Genomic DNA, 12,080 nt, shown 5'->3' with positions numbered 1-12,080 from the left:
TGCTCGTGAACGCATCTAGCGACTCCGTCTCGACCTTGCCCGCCCGCCCACTCGTGTCCAGAACGCCCACGGAGGGCAAGCAGCGGCTCCTCTGCTGGACTGGACCGCATCGCATCGCACTGCACCGCATAGCCTAGCAAAGACGCCCCAGCGAGACCACGTCGCTTTCCCCACTCCACTCCACTCGCTCTCCGCCACGACCCACTCACTCGTGAGAGAGACGACGGCTCGTAAGCCTTTTTTTGGTGCCGTTCAACTCCGACTTGGACCCGCCGAAAACGTTTTTTCCCCTTCCCTTCCCTTCCCTTCCCTGGCGCCACCAAACCGAGTTTTACGACTGAGATTGATTTCCCCGCCGCTGAGAGTCCGTCGCAAAATCCTACACTTCACGTGGAAACCTAATCCACACGGGATGGGGATTATGTTTTCCGTGTGAAGGAGAGAAGGAGACGGAGAGAGGTGTCTTCGGGCCACATCGGCATGTAGCGGGGTGAGTTGGACTCTTGCAAAGTGTTTGTTTGTGCTACTTTTTTAATGACTGTTGGGTCCGCCACCCCCCCACCCCAAAAAAGAAAAAACAGGCCAAATGGCTGGGCCACGTAAGGAAGCTGACGGCGCATCCCAAATATTGTCGTCACGACTTGCTCCCCCTACCCCCCCTCTGTAAACACCTGTACCTGAGGTACACTCGGGGTTTGGAGCAGTGGCTTGCATTGGCTTCCATGGGTTGGTTGGTTGTTACATGGTTCATCGAGTCCGAAAGTGCTGCTGGAAATGAGACAAAAGTCCGCCAAAGTTGTTTCCAGGGTGCTTCACGGTCGACTCACTGGAAAATGACAGCGAAGGGAGCAAGCACCTGGAACCCAAGTGCTGCAAACAAAGGCCCAAAGGTCACAGCCCATCATTTGGAGCTTCACAATCAAATAATTAGCAAATGACAAACAAAGTGGAGCGGATTTGTAGCACCCGTGGTTAAAAACGACGATCCGATCGGCCCGGATTTGCCGAGGGTCAATTGGAGGGGGGGCCGCCCACCGAGCTTTGAGATGCTTTCATTTTCACGGCCTTCCTTCGTCGTAGTTTGCGTGTTTTGTTCTCTTGATGACGAATCCCTAGAAACCAGCCAGTCCAACGAGACTTCTTTTCCATTTCTGCGAAAGTTTGCCACTTGTCCTGGAAGTGCGCTTCGTTTTGGAAATGGGCTGGGAAGGGGGGGGGACACCCCGACACCCATAACGACTTTGTGAGTGGGGTGAAGTTTGCATTGGGACGGCCTCAGTTCTGCTGCCATCTCCTGGTGAAAAGGAACATAGCTTTTAGTACATCTTCCTCTGCGAGGGCCAATTTGGCCCCGGCCGGGCCTGACCTCAGACGTGCTTGCCCTAAATGAGGTCATACATCATTCTTCAATTGTGGAGATTTGATTCCAAAAGATGACAGCAGTCTGTCTACCCTGTGGAAACGATGACACACCATCGTGTATCACCTGGATCTTCACAGTCAGATCCGTCCCAAATATTGCATTCATAGTAAAATGCCTTTGTGTTTTGGAACGCGTCATTGCACAACTCTTACATATTTGTATGCGTATGCGTGTGAACGATGTGTTTTGACATGCACGTGTAAAACAAAAAAAACAAAAAAAGGCAAACATCTAAAGGCAAATATTGCTGCAGGGGCCGTGCCCCTCCCCCACGGACATCTGGCTGCGTCTCATGTCCAACAGCACGCTGTGTAAATGACATGGTAGCAGGCCCAGTGGTTTGGGGGGAATACACGGACAGCACTTTGGTTTGCCGGAGAATTTGAAAGCTGTGAAGAATTCCGCATCTCGCCAGCAGCGCCAACTGAGCTCGGCTGGGGGCGGGGCCGATGCTTTCGTGGTCTGGGGGCGGGGCCAATGCTTTCGTGGTCTGCGTGTTTTTGGTGAAGTTGCTTCAAAACGTTGTGCACAAACCCCCCCCCCCCCCAACATTGTGACAAAGCGTGTTTGGACCTGCCCTGATATGTATGATGCTTTGCAGGTGCACAGGGGCGGAATGTCAATCAGCGCAAGCCCCGCCTCCTATCATGTGCCAGAGACTACCAAACGTACATGCGACAGATAGACCTGAGCTCACGATAGCCGATGACAAGCAGGCGTCTGTGTTGTAAGGTCCTTTTTTGCTCCCCAATGTGTGTGGGGGGGCGGGCGGGGGGCTTGGCGCCTTGGCTTGGCGCTTTGGCTTGGCGGGCTGGGAATGTCATGGAAAAAGTGAGCAGGGCTGCGGTTTGGCGGCTCTTGATCCCGGCCGGCCGGCTGTTGATTTTTTCCCTCCTTTCCGTTCTTCTTGGGAACAACTGGAAGGACATGATAAGAGATGGCGCACCTCCTCCGTTTCCCAGCGCTACCTTTGCTCCGCCCACTGGCAGTCATTGCGCCGTGCCGGTGCGCTGGCTTCTTCCTCTACGTTGTTTTCTTGTGGCCATCCTCGCACCCTACTTTATGTGTGAATTTGGATTTTGGTCCGGATCGATGAGCCGCACGGGTTCCCACCTATGAGAGTTGTGTGGTGCGTTTGAGCCGGCTGGAGTGCAGCAAAATGAGCAGATGATCTTTCAAGAGACATCTGGCCTCCCATCTGTGCGACATTTTCTTGGAAATGCCAATCTGTCTGTCGGCCTCCACTTTGCTAAACCGCGCAGTGACAATCGAGCGATTCGGTCGAGTCTCGACAGTCCTTGGATTGATTGGCCACCAAGGAACGTGCTAACAAGCGGCATGGAAACGGTTTTGTTTTTTTGAAGACCTCAAGCGGTGTTTATGTCTTTCTGTCTCCAGCGGCGGCGGCGGCGGTCCTGTCCTGTCCTGTCCTGTCCTGTCCTGTCCTGTCCTGTGGTCCTCCTTTGGGAATGGGCCAGCGTCTGGCCGCGGAGCATCTCTCCTCCACACGGCGCGAGGGGGGCCGTGGGCAGCTCCTGAAGCGGCTCCGTCTTCAGCGCGACCTTTGAACTTGCCATGCCCTTCCGGCTGAAGCTGCGGCGCACGCGGCGCTACAACGTCCTGAGCAAGAACTACTTTGTGACGCGCATTCGGCTGCTGGACAACAACGTGATCGAATGTACACTGTCTGTGGAGAGCACGGGGCAGGAATGCCTGGAAGCCGTGGCGCAGCGGCTGGAACTGCGCGAGGTGAGACCTCCCTCCGTTAGCGTTAGCCACCAAGATCTCCTTTCTGACAACCCCCCCCTCGGCTTTAGACGCCCTACTTTGGCCTGTGGTTCCGAGGGAAGAGCCAGGCGCCGGCGCAGCGTTGGGTGGAGTTGGAGAAGCCCCTCAAGAAACAGCTGGACAAGTTTGGCAACGAGCCGCTGCTCTTCTTTGGGGTCATGTTCTACGTGCCCAGCGTGTCCCGCTTGGAGCAGGAAGCCACCAGGTAAAAGGTGCTCAGGAGAGAGCGCAGCTTTGTTCTGTTCTATTCTGCAGAGGCCAGAATCTGCTCTGCTAAAGGGCTGGCATTCCAGGAATCCCCTGCGGCCTTCTGTGTGTGCGCATGGTGTGGGCTTAAGGTTCGGAAGGGGAAACCATAGACAATCTGCTACTATTAGCACGCTTGCACAGCGTCGGCCGGCAGCACATTTTCATTCCGCTCCCGTATTTCGTTTGCTTTCAGCCCTTCCCTCCTTTTTCTCCTTGTGTGAGTCAGGAATGTTGGCACAGCCGTCCAGCGTAGGAGGCGGACCACACATTCCTCCAAGCAGAAGTGCAAAAGGAGAGCGGGGGGGGGGCTGGAGAATGGGCCCGACGTCTGGTTTACTCAACAGACTCTCGTACGCACACTCCTCCCAAGAATCCTGGGCGAAGGCAGCTGCCGTCTGGCAGAGGACCTAGTCACAATGCGTCGCTTGTGGGCCCCTAAGCGCCGCCCCGGCCGGCCGGGCAGGCTTTGCAAAAGTGCCCCCAACCACCCACCCACCCACCGCCCGCTCGCTCGCTCCAAGCTTGTAAACAATCCTCTCAGTCCCGTCGTTTATGTTGACGATGACTAAAGAATGGCAAAAAGTAAGTGGAAAATGCTGGCCATAGGCTGCCAATGAATTGTGGGAAGCCACACTTGTTTTCAAATGCGGCTGGCTCTCATTTTCACAGGGTTCACGCAGAGGTGAATTGGTCCAGAATGTCAATGTATTGCAGCCAGACTTGTTGTTTGCTTTGGTTCTGCGGTTAGAACCCGCTGCCTTCCCGAGTTTTCTTTTCTTGGGCTGGGTGGGGGGTGACTCCATCGAAAGTGTAATCACGGCTCGACTCACCGCACACCCAAAAATCCTAATGCTCTTTTGTTGTAAACAGAGACTACGGTGGCTTGGCTTTGGGGTGTTTTCTTGATTTGGGCTCGGCTGCCGAAAGCGGCCAGTGTCAAAAGAGCGGGCGGGCGGGCGGGCGGGCGGGCTAGTGACGCTCGCCATCGGGTTTGCTCTGCGGCTCTCCCTACGGCTGCCGACTGTAATTATTTCCCAAAATAAGCGCTGCCCTTTTCCCAGCCCAAAATGTAACGGCGCTATTGTTGCTTTGCGATGAGCAAAGACCGGCCCACGTCGTGCGTGCGTGCGTGCGTGCGTGCGTGCCGACGCGGAAAAGTGAAGGCCAAAATTGACCCAAAGGGCTTTAGGAGGAGTCAAATGTCGCCATGAGTGAAATGTCCTTGTTTGAACAGTCCGCCACAGTTTGACGCTTTTGCTCTTCCTCGGCTCCGCCTCTCTCGACCGCGTCAAGCTCCGCCCGCCGCCGCCGCCGCCGCCTCCCTCCCTGAAGTCGCGGCGGCGCGGCCTGGCTAATTAGAGGGTTGCCACGGGAACGGAATGGCATCCCAGCCAACGGGTGTAATGACAGGGTGAGGGAGAAGGCGCGCGGGGACGATTATAGGCCGCCCCGACAGCTGCTAAAAAAAGGAGACGAGACTCTGAGGTGATGGTGAAAGAAAAAGAAAGAAAGAAAGAAAGAAAGAAAGAAAGAAAGAAAGAAAGAAAGAAAGAAAGAAAGAAACTGCAAGTGTGAAAATGAAAGATTTTGTCTTGGCCCCCAAAACACGGCGCCAATGGCTAGAAGTTGAACGTCATCTTTTGTCACGACATGGCAAGAAAGCTGGCGTTCCGCGAGGCCCCTGGCGTTCCGCGAGGCCCCTGGCGTTCCGCGAGCCCGCCATCGTCCGCCTGGGCATTGCGTCTGGGCATTGCGTCGCCGAGCCGGGCTCCAAAAGGAGTCACTTGTTCCTCTGTTGATGACGTCTGCCAAGTTTGTCTTTCTTTCTTCCTTTCTTCCGTCTTTCTTCTTGGTATTGTAAAACAAACGTGCCTTGCCTTTGTGTTTCAGGTACCAGTACTACCTTCAGGTGAAGAAGGAGTTGTTGGACGGACGCCTCCACTGCACGGTGGAGCAGGGCATCAGACTGGCCGGCCTGGCCGTGCAAGGTAAGAGAAGAGTTTGCTCAGCTCATCTTGACTTTGCTACCTAATATGGCCACCGAGAGAGAGTGCACGCCACGCCACTTCCTATGCTATCTCACACACACACACACACACACACACACACACACACACACACACACACGCAGAGTGTCACTCCCATTTGCTTGCCGTCTGTCTCTCCGGACGGAATGTAAACAAAGCGTTTGCTTATCGCCAGCACCAAGGTTAGTCTTGGCCGACGGCAGGAAGAGCGTTATCACATGTCCGAGGCTCTGGCCGGCCGGCCGACTGGCCGGCATCATGTTGGGCCTGGGAAAGTGGAAATCTTGTCACATGTTACGATGGGGGGGCGGGACACTTTCTGCTGACGTCAGCATCAAGAAAACGCTTGCCTTGCCTTGCTTTGCTTTGCTTGCAGCCGACTTTGGGGACTTCACTCAGTTCATGTCTCAGGACTTCCTGCGGGAGTACGTGCTCTTCCCAGTGGTGAGTAGCCCGACCGCCCGCCCGCCCGCCTGCCCGCCGGTGCTACCGCCGCCGCCGGCAGCACAATCGCCCGCCCTTTCCAACTCTCTGGCCTGGCCAACGACTAGAACTGGCCTCACGGAGACGAGGTGCTGGAGGAGTGGACGCAGAAGGTGGCCGAAGAGCACAAAAGCCACTGGTACCGACCTACCGACTGGCGGCTCGATTGTTTTGCCGCCAAACGCTAACGCCCTTCCGCTTGCAGTCGAATGGCGCCGGCCGAAGCGGAGCTGCTCTACATCAAGGAGATCGAGAAACTGGACGGCTTCGGCCAGGAGAGTTTCGCCGCTAAGGTGCGTGGTCCGACCGACGCCGCTCCCAAGTCTCCCCGACAGACTTTAACGGCGCTCTCTCGGCGCGCAGGACAACTACACCAACGACATTTTCATCGGCATGTCTTTCGTCGGCGTCTTTGTCAAGCACAGAAACGGCCGATCCATCATGCTCCACAGGTCAGCGTTGGTCTCGCTCGCTCCATTGATCGGTCGGTCGGTCGGTCGGTCGGGTGAAAAGGCGCCTTTGGTTGCGTAACAGGTGGAAGGACATCGGCACCGTGGCGCACAACAAGTCGGCCATCACGGTGGAGATCACCAGTCGCGACGACACCATCATCTTTCACATGGTGAGCCGCGGCAAAACGCAACTTGCCAAACGATACATTGGATGAATCTTTTGGGCCGCCGCAGGAGGACATGGAGATGGCCAAGTACATGGCTCGTCTGTTCACGGCCAGACACAAGTTCTACAAACAGAACAAGATTTGCGCAGAGTGAGTCTGCACGCCAAGCGCGCATACGTCCACATGGGGCGCTCGTGACGGCGCCGCCTGGGTGAGTCGCTCTCTGTTTCATCTTCCTCCTCACGTGCGTCTCTTCAGGCCCACTCGCTCTCCGGCGCCAATCAGGAGGAGGCCCACCTGGACGCAGCAGCGCCTTTCTCTGGTACGAGTCAAGCGTCTGGCCTCTTGTTTTCTTTTGGTTGCGTTTTTGCGCGCCACAGACCTTGGCGTGCGTGCGTGCGTGCGTGCGTGCGTGCGTGCGCGCGCGGCTGCGATTCCCGGCCCGACCCAAGCCGGTGATTTACGCCTCTCCTGGGCCGCTGACAATGGCAGCTAAATGCGACACAATGACCGCTCCTCGGAGAAGATTCTCAGGCAGGCGCTGCTCGTTGACCATGACGCCAGCCACAAATATGCCGACGCGGGCCGGGAAGTCTCAAAGATAGACCTCTTGCGGCTAATTGAGCACTCTGGCGGCGCGCTAACGTCGTTGGTCTTATTCCCGCAGTGGATATTTGAAAGGGATTCCCCGACAGCTCCCTTTTCTCTTCCTTTCTCGCAGCCCCGGCCGCAGTCGTGCAACTTCCAGACGGTGCATTCCCAGTACCAAGACGCAAAGAGCTCTCAAGGTACGGTCGTCGCCCGGCCGGCCGAAGCGTCCGTCGGCTCCGGTGTGAGCCCCGCTGTGCTGCCGCCCCGTAGACAGCATCTTCCACCACGAGGAGCCCTACTACAAGTCGGAGAGCAGCCTGGAGCGCTGCCAAGCCGCCGCCGTCGCCGCCGAGTTCCCCTTCCGCAACGGCGGCAGCGTCTACAGCAGCCCCAGCCTGAGCTCGCTCAACCGCTCGCAGAGCTTCGTGCCGCCCTCGCCCGTCTCCTCCGACCTGAGCATCCCGGGCAGCGAGCTGATGCGCCCCGACTACATCCCCAGCCACCGGCACAGCGCCATCATCGCGCCGTCCTACCGGCCCACGCCCGAGTACGACGCCGTCATGCGGCAGAAGCGGCGCGTGCTGCACGCTCAGCGCGACCTGCACAGCCAGTCGCTGCGCAGTCTCAACATCAGCAACGCCTGCGCCTATCGCCAGCCCGAGGCGCTGGTCTACAGCCAGCCCGAAATGAGGGAGCGGGGCCCCTACCCCGGCCTGGGAGCCAGCCCCGGCGGGCCCTACGCGCAGGTCAGGAAAACGTGGACGGAAAGCTACAGCCGACCGAGCGAGCGAGCTGCCCTCTTGCGGCGGCCCCGCCCGGGATTTGCCCGTGGGGCTTGACCATATGTTGGCTGCTTCCTGCCTTGTAGATCAGCTACAGCCAGCCGGTGTCTCACGGCGGGCCCCATCAGGGAGCAGCGGGGAGCGGGCCTTGTCGCTCGCCACGCATCAACGGGGGGAGCGGCGCGCCTGGCGCTGCCGCCGCCGCCGCCGCCGCCGCCGGCACCTCCATCTCTCACACGGTCAGCACGCCCGAGCTGGCTAACACCAAACAACAAGGGAGCTACGCCGCCTCGGCTCACGTGGCCAGGCACCCGGTATCGCGACCCCCGCCGCCGTATCCCTCGGCGGCCTTCCGGCCGGCCACCAGCACGCCGGACCTGGCCAGCCACCGCCTGCGCTGCATGGGGGGCAGCAGCCCGGAGCTGGTGACCCGCATGGTGCAGCTGTCCGTCAAGACCTTCCAGCCGGACAGCTCGGCGGTGGTGCGCCAGTCCCTGCAGGAGGTCAGCGAGCCGCTCACCGCCGCCGCCGCCAAGCACCGCTCCACCCTGGGCAAGCGGCACAGCATGGAGGTGATCATCGGCGGCATGAGAGGCGCCGGCCTGGAGGGCGTGGCCACCAAGGGCATCAACGCGCCTCTTCATCGAAGGAATACTCTGAGGGAGCACCTCATGCCCCCACAGCCCATGGCCCAGCAAGCCCAGCAAGCCCTGCCGCCGCCATCCAAAGACGCCGCCATCCCCACGCCCCCGCAGAAGGAAGCCCCGGTGGCCGCCTACCAGCATCAAAAGACTCTCTCCAACGCCACCATGCTCATCCACAGCAGCGAGAGCGAGGAGGACGAAGATGAAGAGGAGGAGGAGGAGGAGGAGGAAGAAGAAGAGAGGCCCGAGCTGGACGTCCAAATCCCGGCTCTCAACCAAGACATCAGCATCAGCGCCCAGTTGCAGGCCGCTCTGGCCAAGCTGCCCAACAAGCCCCCTCCGGAGTACCCGGGCCCTCCCAGAGCCCCCGGCAACATTCCCGCTCGCAACCGCCCGGTCGCCGCCGAGCCCGGCCCATCTCGGGGGCCTGAGGACGGCCAGCTTGGCGCCGGGGGTAGCGGCGGCGCTCTGAGCGCCGCCAACGTCTTGGGACCGTCCATTTCGGAACCGGACCTCACCAGCGTGAAGGAGAGGGTGAGGAAGGAGCCGCTCAAGGAGAGGCCCGTGTCGGAGATGTTCTCCTTGGAGGACAGCATCGTGGAGCGGGAGATAGCGCAGAGGGTAAGACTCAACATTAATCTGCATCGTTGCTCGGTATTTGCTCAAATAGCGGCCGCGCTCCATATTCACAACACAACCTGGTTAGGGTGTTTATTTGCTAGCAGCCCGGCTCGCCCCTCATTAGCAATAATCGGCACGAGGTAGCGCAAGGAGGCTCTGTGGCCCGCTAAAACCTCTTCCCATCCCACAGTTTACGCTTTGGCCCGCCTGTCCCGTCCGTCCCTATTCTTCCCATTGTGCCAAAAGAGATGGCAAGGTTACCTTGGGTGCCGGTGCTTTGATTTGTACCCAAAGCAGACGAGGGAGGGCGTGACCAGGGGCTTTCATAGCGTTGCAGATTAGCCAAACTAATCCCGTCCGGTTTCAAAGACCAAAGGAGGGGCGGGCCAAAGTGCTTCACGTTATCACGTCTGCCACGGGGCGCCAGCGTGACCACGGCCTTCTCCTCTCTCCTGAAGACGTTGGAGAGGCAGAAGATGTCGGCAGACTCGGCCAAGCGACCGCTCACGATGGCCGCCCTCAACGGCCTCTACGCGGCCCGCGGCCCCGAGCGTCCGGCCGACGGCGGTGCCGAGGCGGCCAATGACGAACGGGTAAGGCCGCCGCCGTCTGGCTCGCAGTGGCTCCTTGGAGTTTTGAGTCATGGAGCGCTCCCGTCGCCGCTCGCCAGTGCACCACGTTGGAGCTGAAGCTGGAGGAGGAGCGCGTCTTCAGCGAGTACGAGCAGGTGCCCAAAAAGAGGGCGGACGGCGCCGTCAGCACCGCCGCGCTCCCAGACAATGCCGAGCGCAACCGCTTCCGCGACGTGCTCCCGTACGAGGAGAACCGGGTGGAGCTGGTGCCCAACAAGGAGAACAACACCGGCTACATCAACGCCTCCCATATCAAGGTGGGCGCGGACCGAAGGCTTGCTCCGGCTGCGACGTGACGCGCTCTCTGGTTTTGTTGGCAGGTGAGCATCCGAGGGGAGGAGTGGCACTACATCGGCACCCAGGGTCCGCTGGCCAACACCTGTGCCGATTTCTGGCAGATGGTGTGGGAGCAGGGCGTCAACGTCGTCGCCATGGTTACGGCTGAGGAGGTACGCGGGTGGCGGGCGCGCTCGGATGGCCAGTTGCTTGGGTTTCAAGCTTTGCGCCTGTTTCCAGGAGGGCGGGCGCTCCAAGAGTCACCGCTACTGGCCCAAGCTGGGCTCCAAGCACAACTCGGCCACCCACGGCAAGTTCAAGGTGACCACCAAGTTCCGCACCGACTCGGGCTGCTACGCCACCACGGGCCTGAAGGTCAAACACCTGCTGTCGGGCCAGGAGCGGACCGTGTGGCACCTGCAGTACACCGACTGGCCCGAGCAGGGCTGCCCCCAATACGTGCAGGGCTTCCTCTGTGGGTGATCGCCCGCCCACCCCTCGTGCGCGCTTGCTTCTGGCTGGCTGTTTCATCCCCCCCCCGCCTTCTTCTCCTCAGCCTACCTGGAGGAGATCCAATCGGTGAGGAGGCACACCAACTCCATGCTGGACACCTCCAAGAGCCCCAACCCGCCCGTGGTGGTGCACTGTAGCGCAGGCGCGGGCCGCACCGGCGTGGTCATTCTCGCAGAGTTGATGATCAGTTGCCTGGAGCACAACGAGGTTGGTACCTTGAAAGAAAAGGTCGAGCTAGACAATTGCGTGGCGCCAAAGGATTTCCAAAACAAATGGCGCTCGCTCATTGTCGGTTGTCATCCCGTTTAGCCCGTGGAGATCCCCACCATGCTTTCGGGCTTGAGGCAGCAGCGGATGCTGATGGTCCAGACCGTTTCGCAGTACAAGTTTGTCCACAGGGTCCTCATCCAGTTCCTCAAGAATTCTCGCCTCATCTGAAACTAAAACGGTTGCTTTCCAGCCCTCTTCCAGACACTCTACCCCTTTCAGGTGCCACAAGGTGGCGCTAAAGTCCAGCTGGCTGTCTAATTTATTCTAGTATTGCTTTGCCGCCATCTTGGCGCAAGGTCACCTTTTTGAAGTGGGGGGAGGAGGTTCTTTTAGCAGAAAGGTAGTGCTCTGGCGCCATCTGCGCTATTAATTATACGCCTGCATCATTTAACAGGCAGCAAGCAGCTCAGCTCAGCTCAGCTCAACCCAACTCTGTTGCTTTTCAAAAAACAACAAGAGAGTGGAGGATGTCATCGCGCCTACGCGGTGTGCCTGCCTGCCTGCCTGCCTGCCTGCCTGCCTGCCTGCCTGCCCGCCCTTGTGGCAAGTCTGTGAATCGCTGGCTTCCTTACATCAACTGGGCTGAAAGTTAGCAAAAGCAGTGATTGTAAATTGGGCCTCATGCAAGTAAGTCTCCGCAACTATCCTAGCCAAAACGGTTCCAGACACTATTTATCCTTCAACGTGTTTATAAAATCACATTTTGGTTTTGTACAGACACTCGTGTTGCGTGACCAGTTTGTCCTGACTTGCTACTATGAAAAATAGCGCAACCTCTTCAACTATGCATGCGTGTTTTTTTTCTAAACAAATCTATATTTGAATGTATATAAGCGTAGAAATGCAGTATGTGTTGTGTATAAGGCACCTGCCTGCCTGCGTGCGTGTTTTTTTTGCACTTGTCGGTCACTCGCCATTCCACGGTTTGTCCCTGTCTTTCTCCTGGCTGCCTGCGTGTTTGTTCATACGGATGGATGGATGGATGGATGGATGGATGGATGGATGGATGGATGGATGGATGGATGGATGGATGGGTGGGTGGGTGGATGGATGGATGGATGGATGGATGGATGGATGGATGGATGGATGGATGTTTTGCATTCTCCTCCTCGCCCGTAAACGTGGACTTGCTCGTCATGCAATAAAGCCTTATTTTCTCTAC

At 58.3% G+C, this 12,080-nt stretch overlaps 1 protein-coding gene across 2 annotated transcripts; it reads left to right on the top strand.

The window, feature by feature from the left end:
• Positions 1 to 35: 35 nt before the first annotated feature.
• On the top strand, positions 36 to 12,079 carry LOC133146712 (tyrosine-protein phosphatase non-receptor type 14-like). Of its 2 annotated transcripts, XM_061270693.1 has the most exons (20): positions 40 to 490; positions 2,822 to 3,172; positions 3,241 to 3,416; positions 5,351 to 5,448; positions 5,864 to 5,931; positions 6,039 to 6,109; positions 6,176 to 6,263; positions 6,334 to 6,422; positions 6,505 to 6,592; positions 6,657 to 6,739; positions 6,848 to 6,911; positions 7,311 to 7,377; positions 7,451 to 7,926; positions 8,049 to 9,227; positions 9,686 to 9,820; positions 9,898 to 10,116; positions 10,180 to 10,308; positions 10,376 to 10,610; positions 10,692 to 10,855; positions 10,958 to 12,079. In XM_061270693.1, the coding sequence occupies exons 2-20, from the start codon at positions 2,999 to 3,001 to the stop codon at positions 11,084 to 11,086; spliced, it is 3,732 nt and encodes a 1,243-aa protein (XP_061126677.1). In that variant the 5' UTR covers positions 40 to 490; positions 2,822 to 2,998; the 3' UTR covers positions 11,087 to 12,079. The 2 variants fall into 2 exon arrangements, 1 of the variants encoding a protein (XP_061126677.1); XR_009711411.1 differs by lacking the exons at positions 10,692 to 10,855; positions 10,958 to 12,079 and having other exon boundaries at positions 36 to 490; positions 9,898 to 10,179; positions 10,258 to 10,308; positions 10,376 to 10,448.
• The last annotated feature ends 1 nt before the right edge of the window (position 12,080 follows it).

The sequence above is a fragment of the Syngnathus typhle genome, linkage group LG22 (genome assembly GCF_033458585.1).
Source record: "Syngnathus typhle isolate RoL2023-S1 ecotype Sweden linkage group LG22, RoL_Styp_1.0, whole genome shotgun sequence".
Classification (NCBI taxonomy): domain Eukaryota; kingdom Metazoa; phylum Chordata; class Actinopteri; order Syngnathiformes; family Syngnathidae; genus Syngnathus; species Syngnathus typhle.
This window is presented reverse-complemented; position numbering and strand designations above follow the sequence as displayed.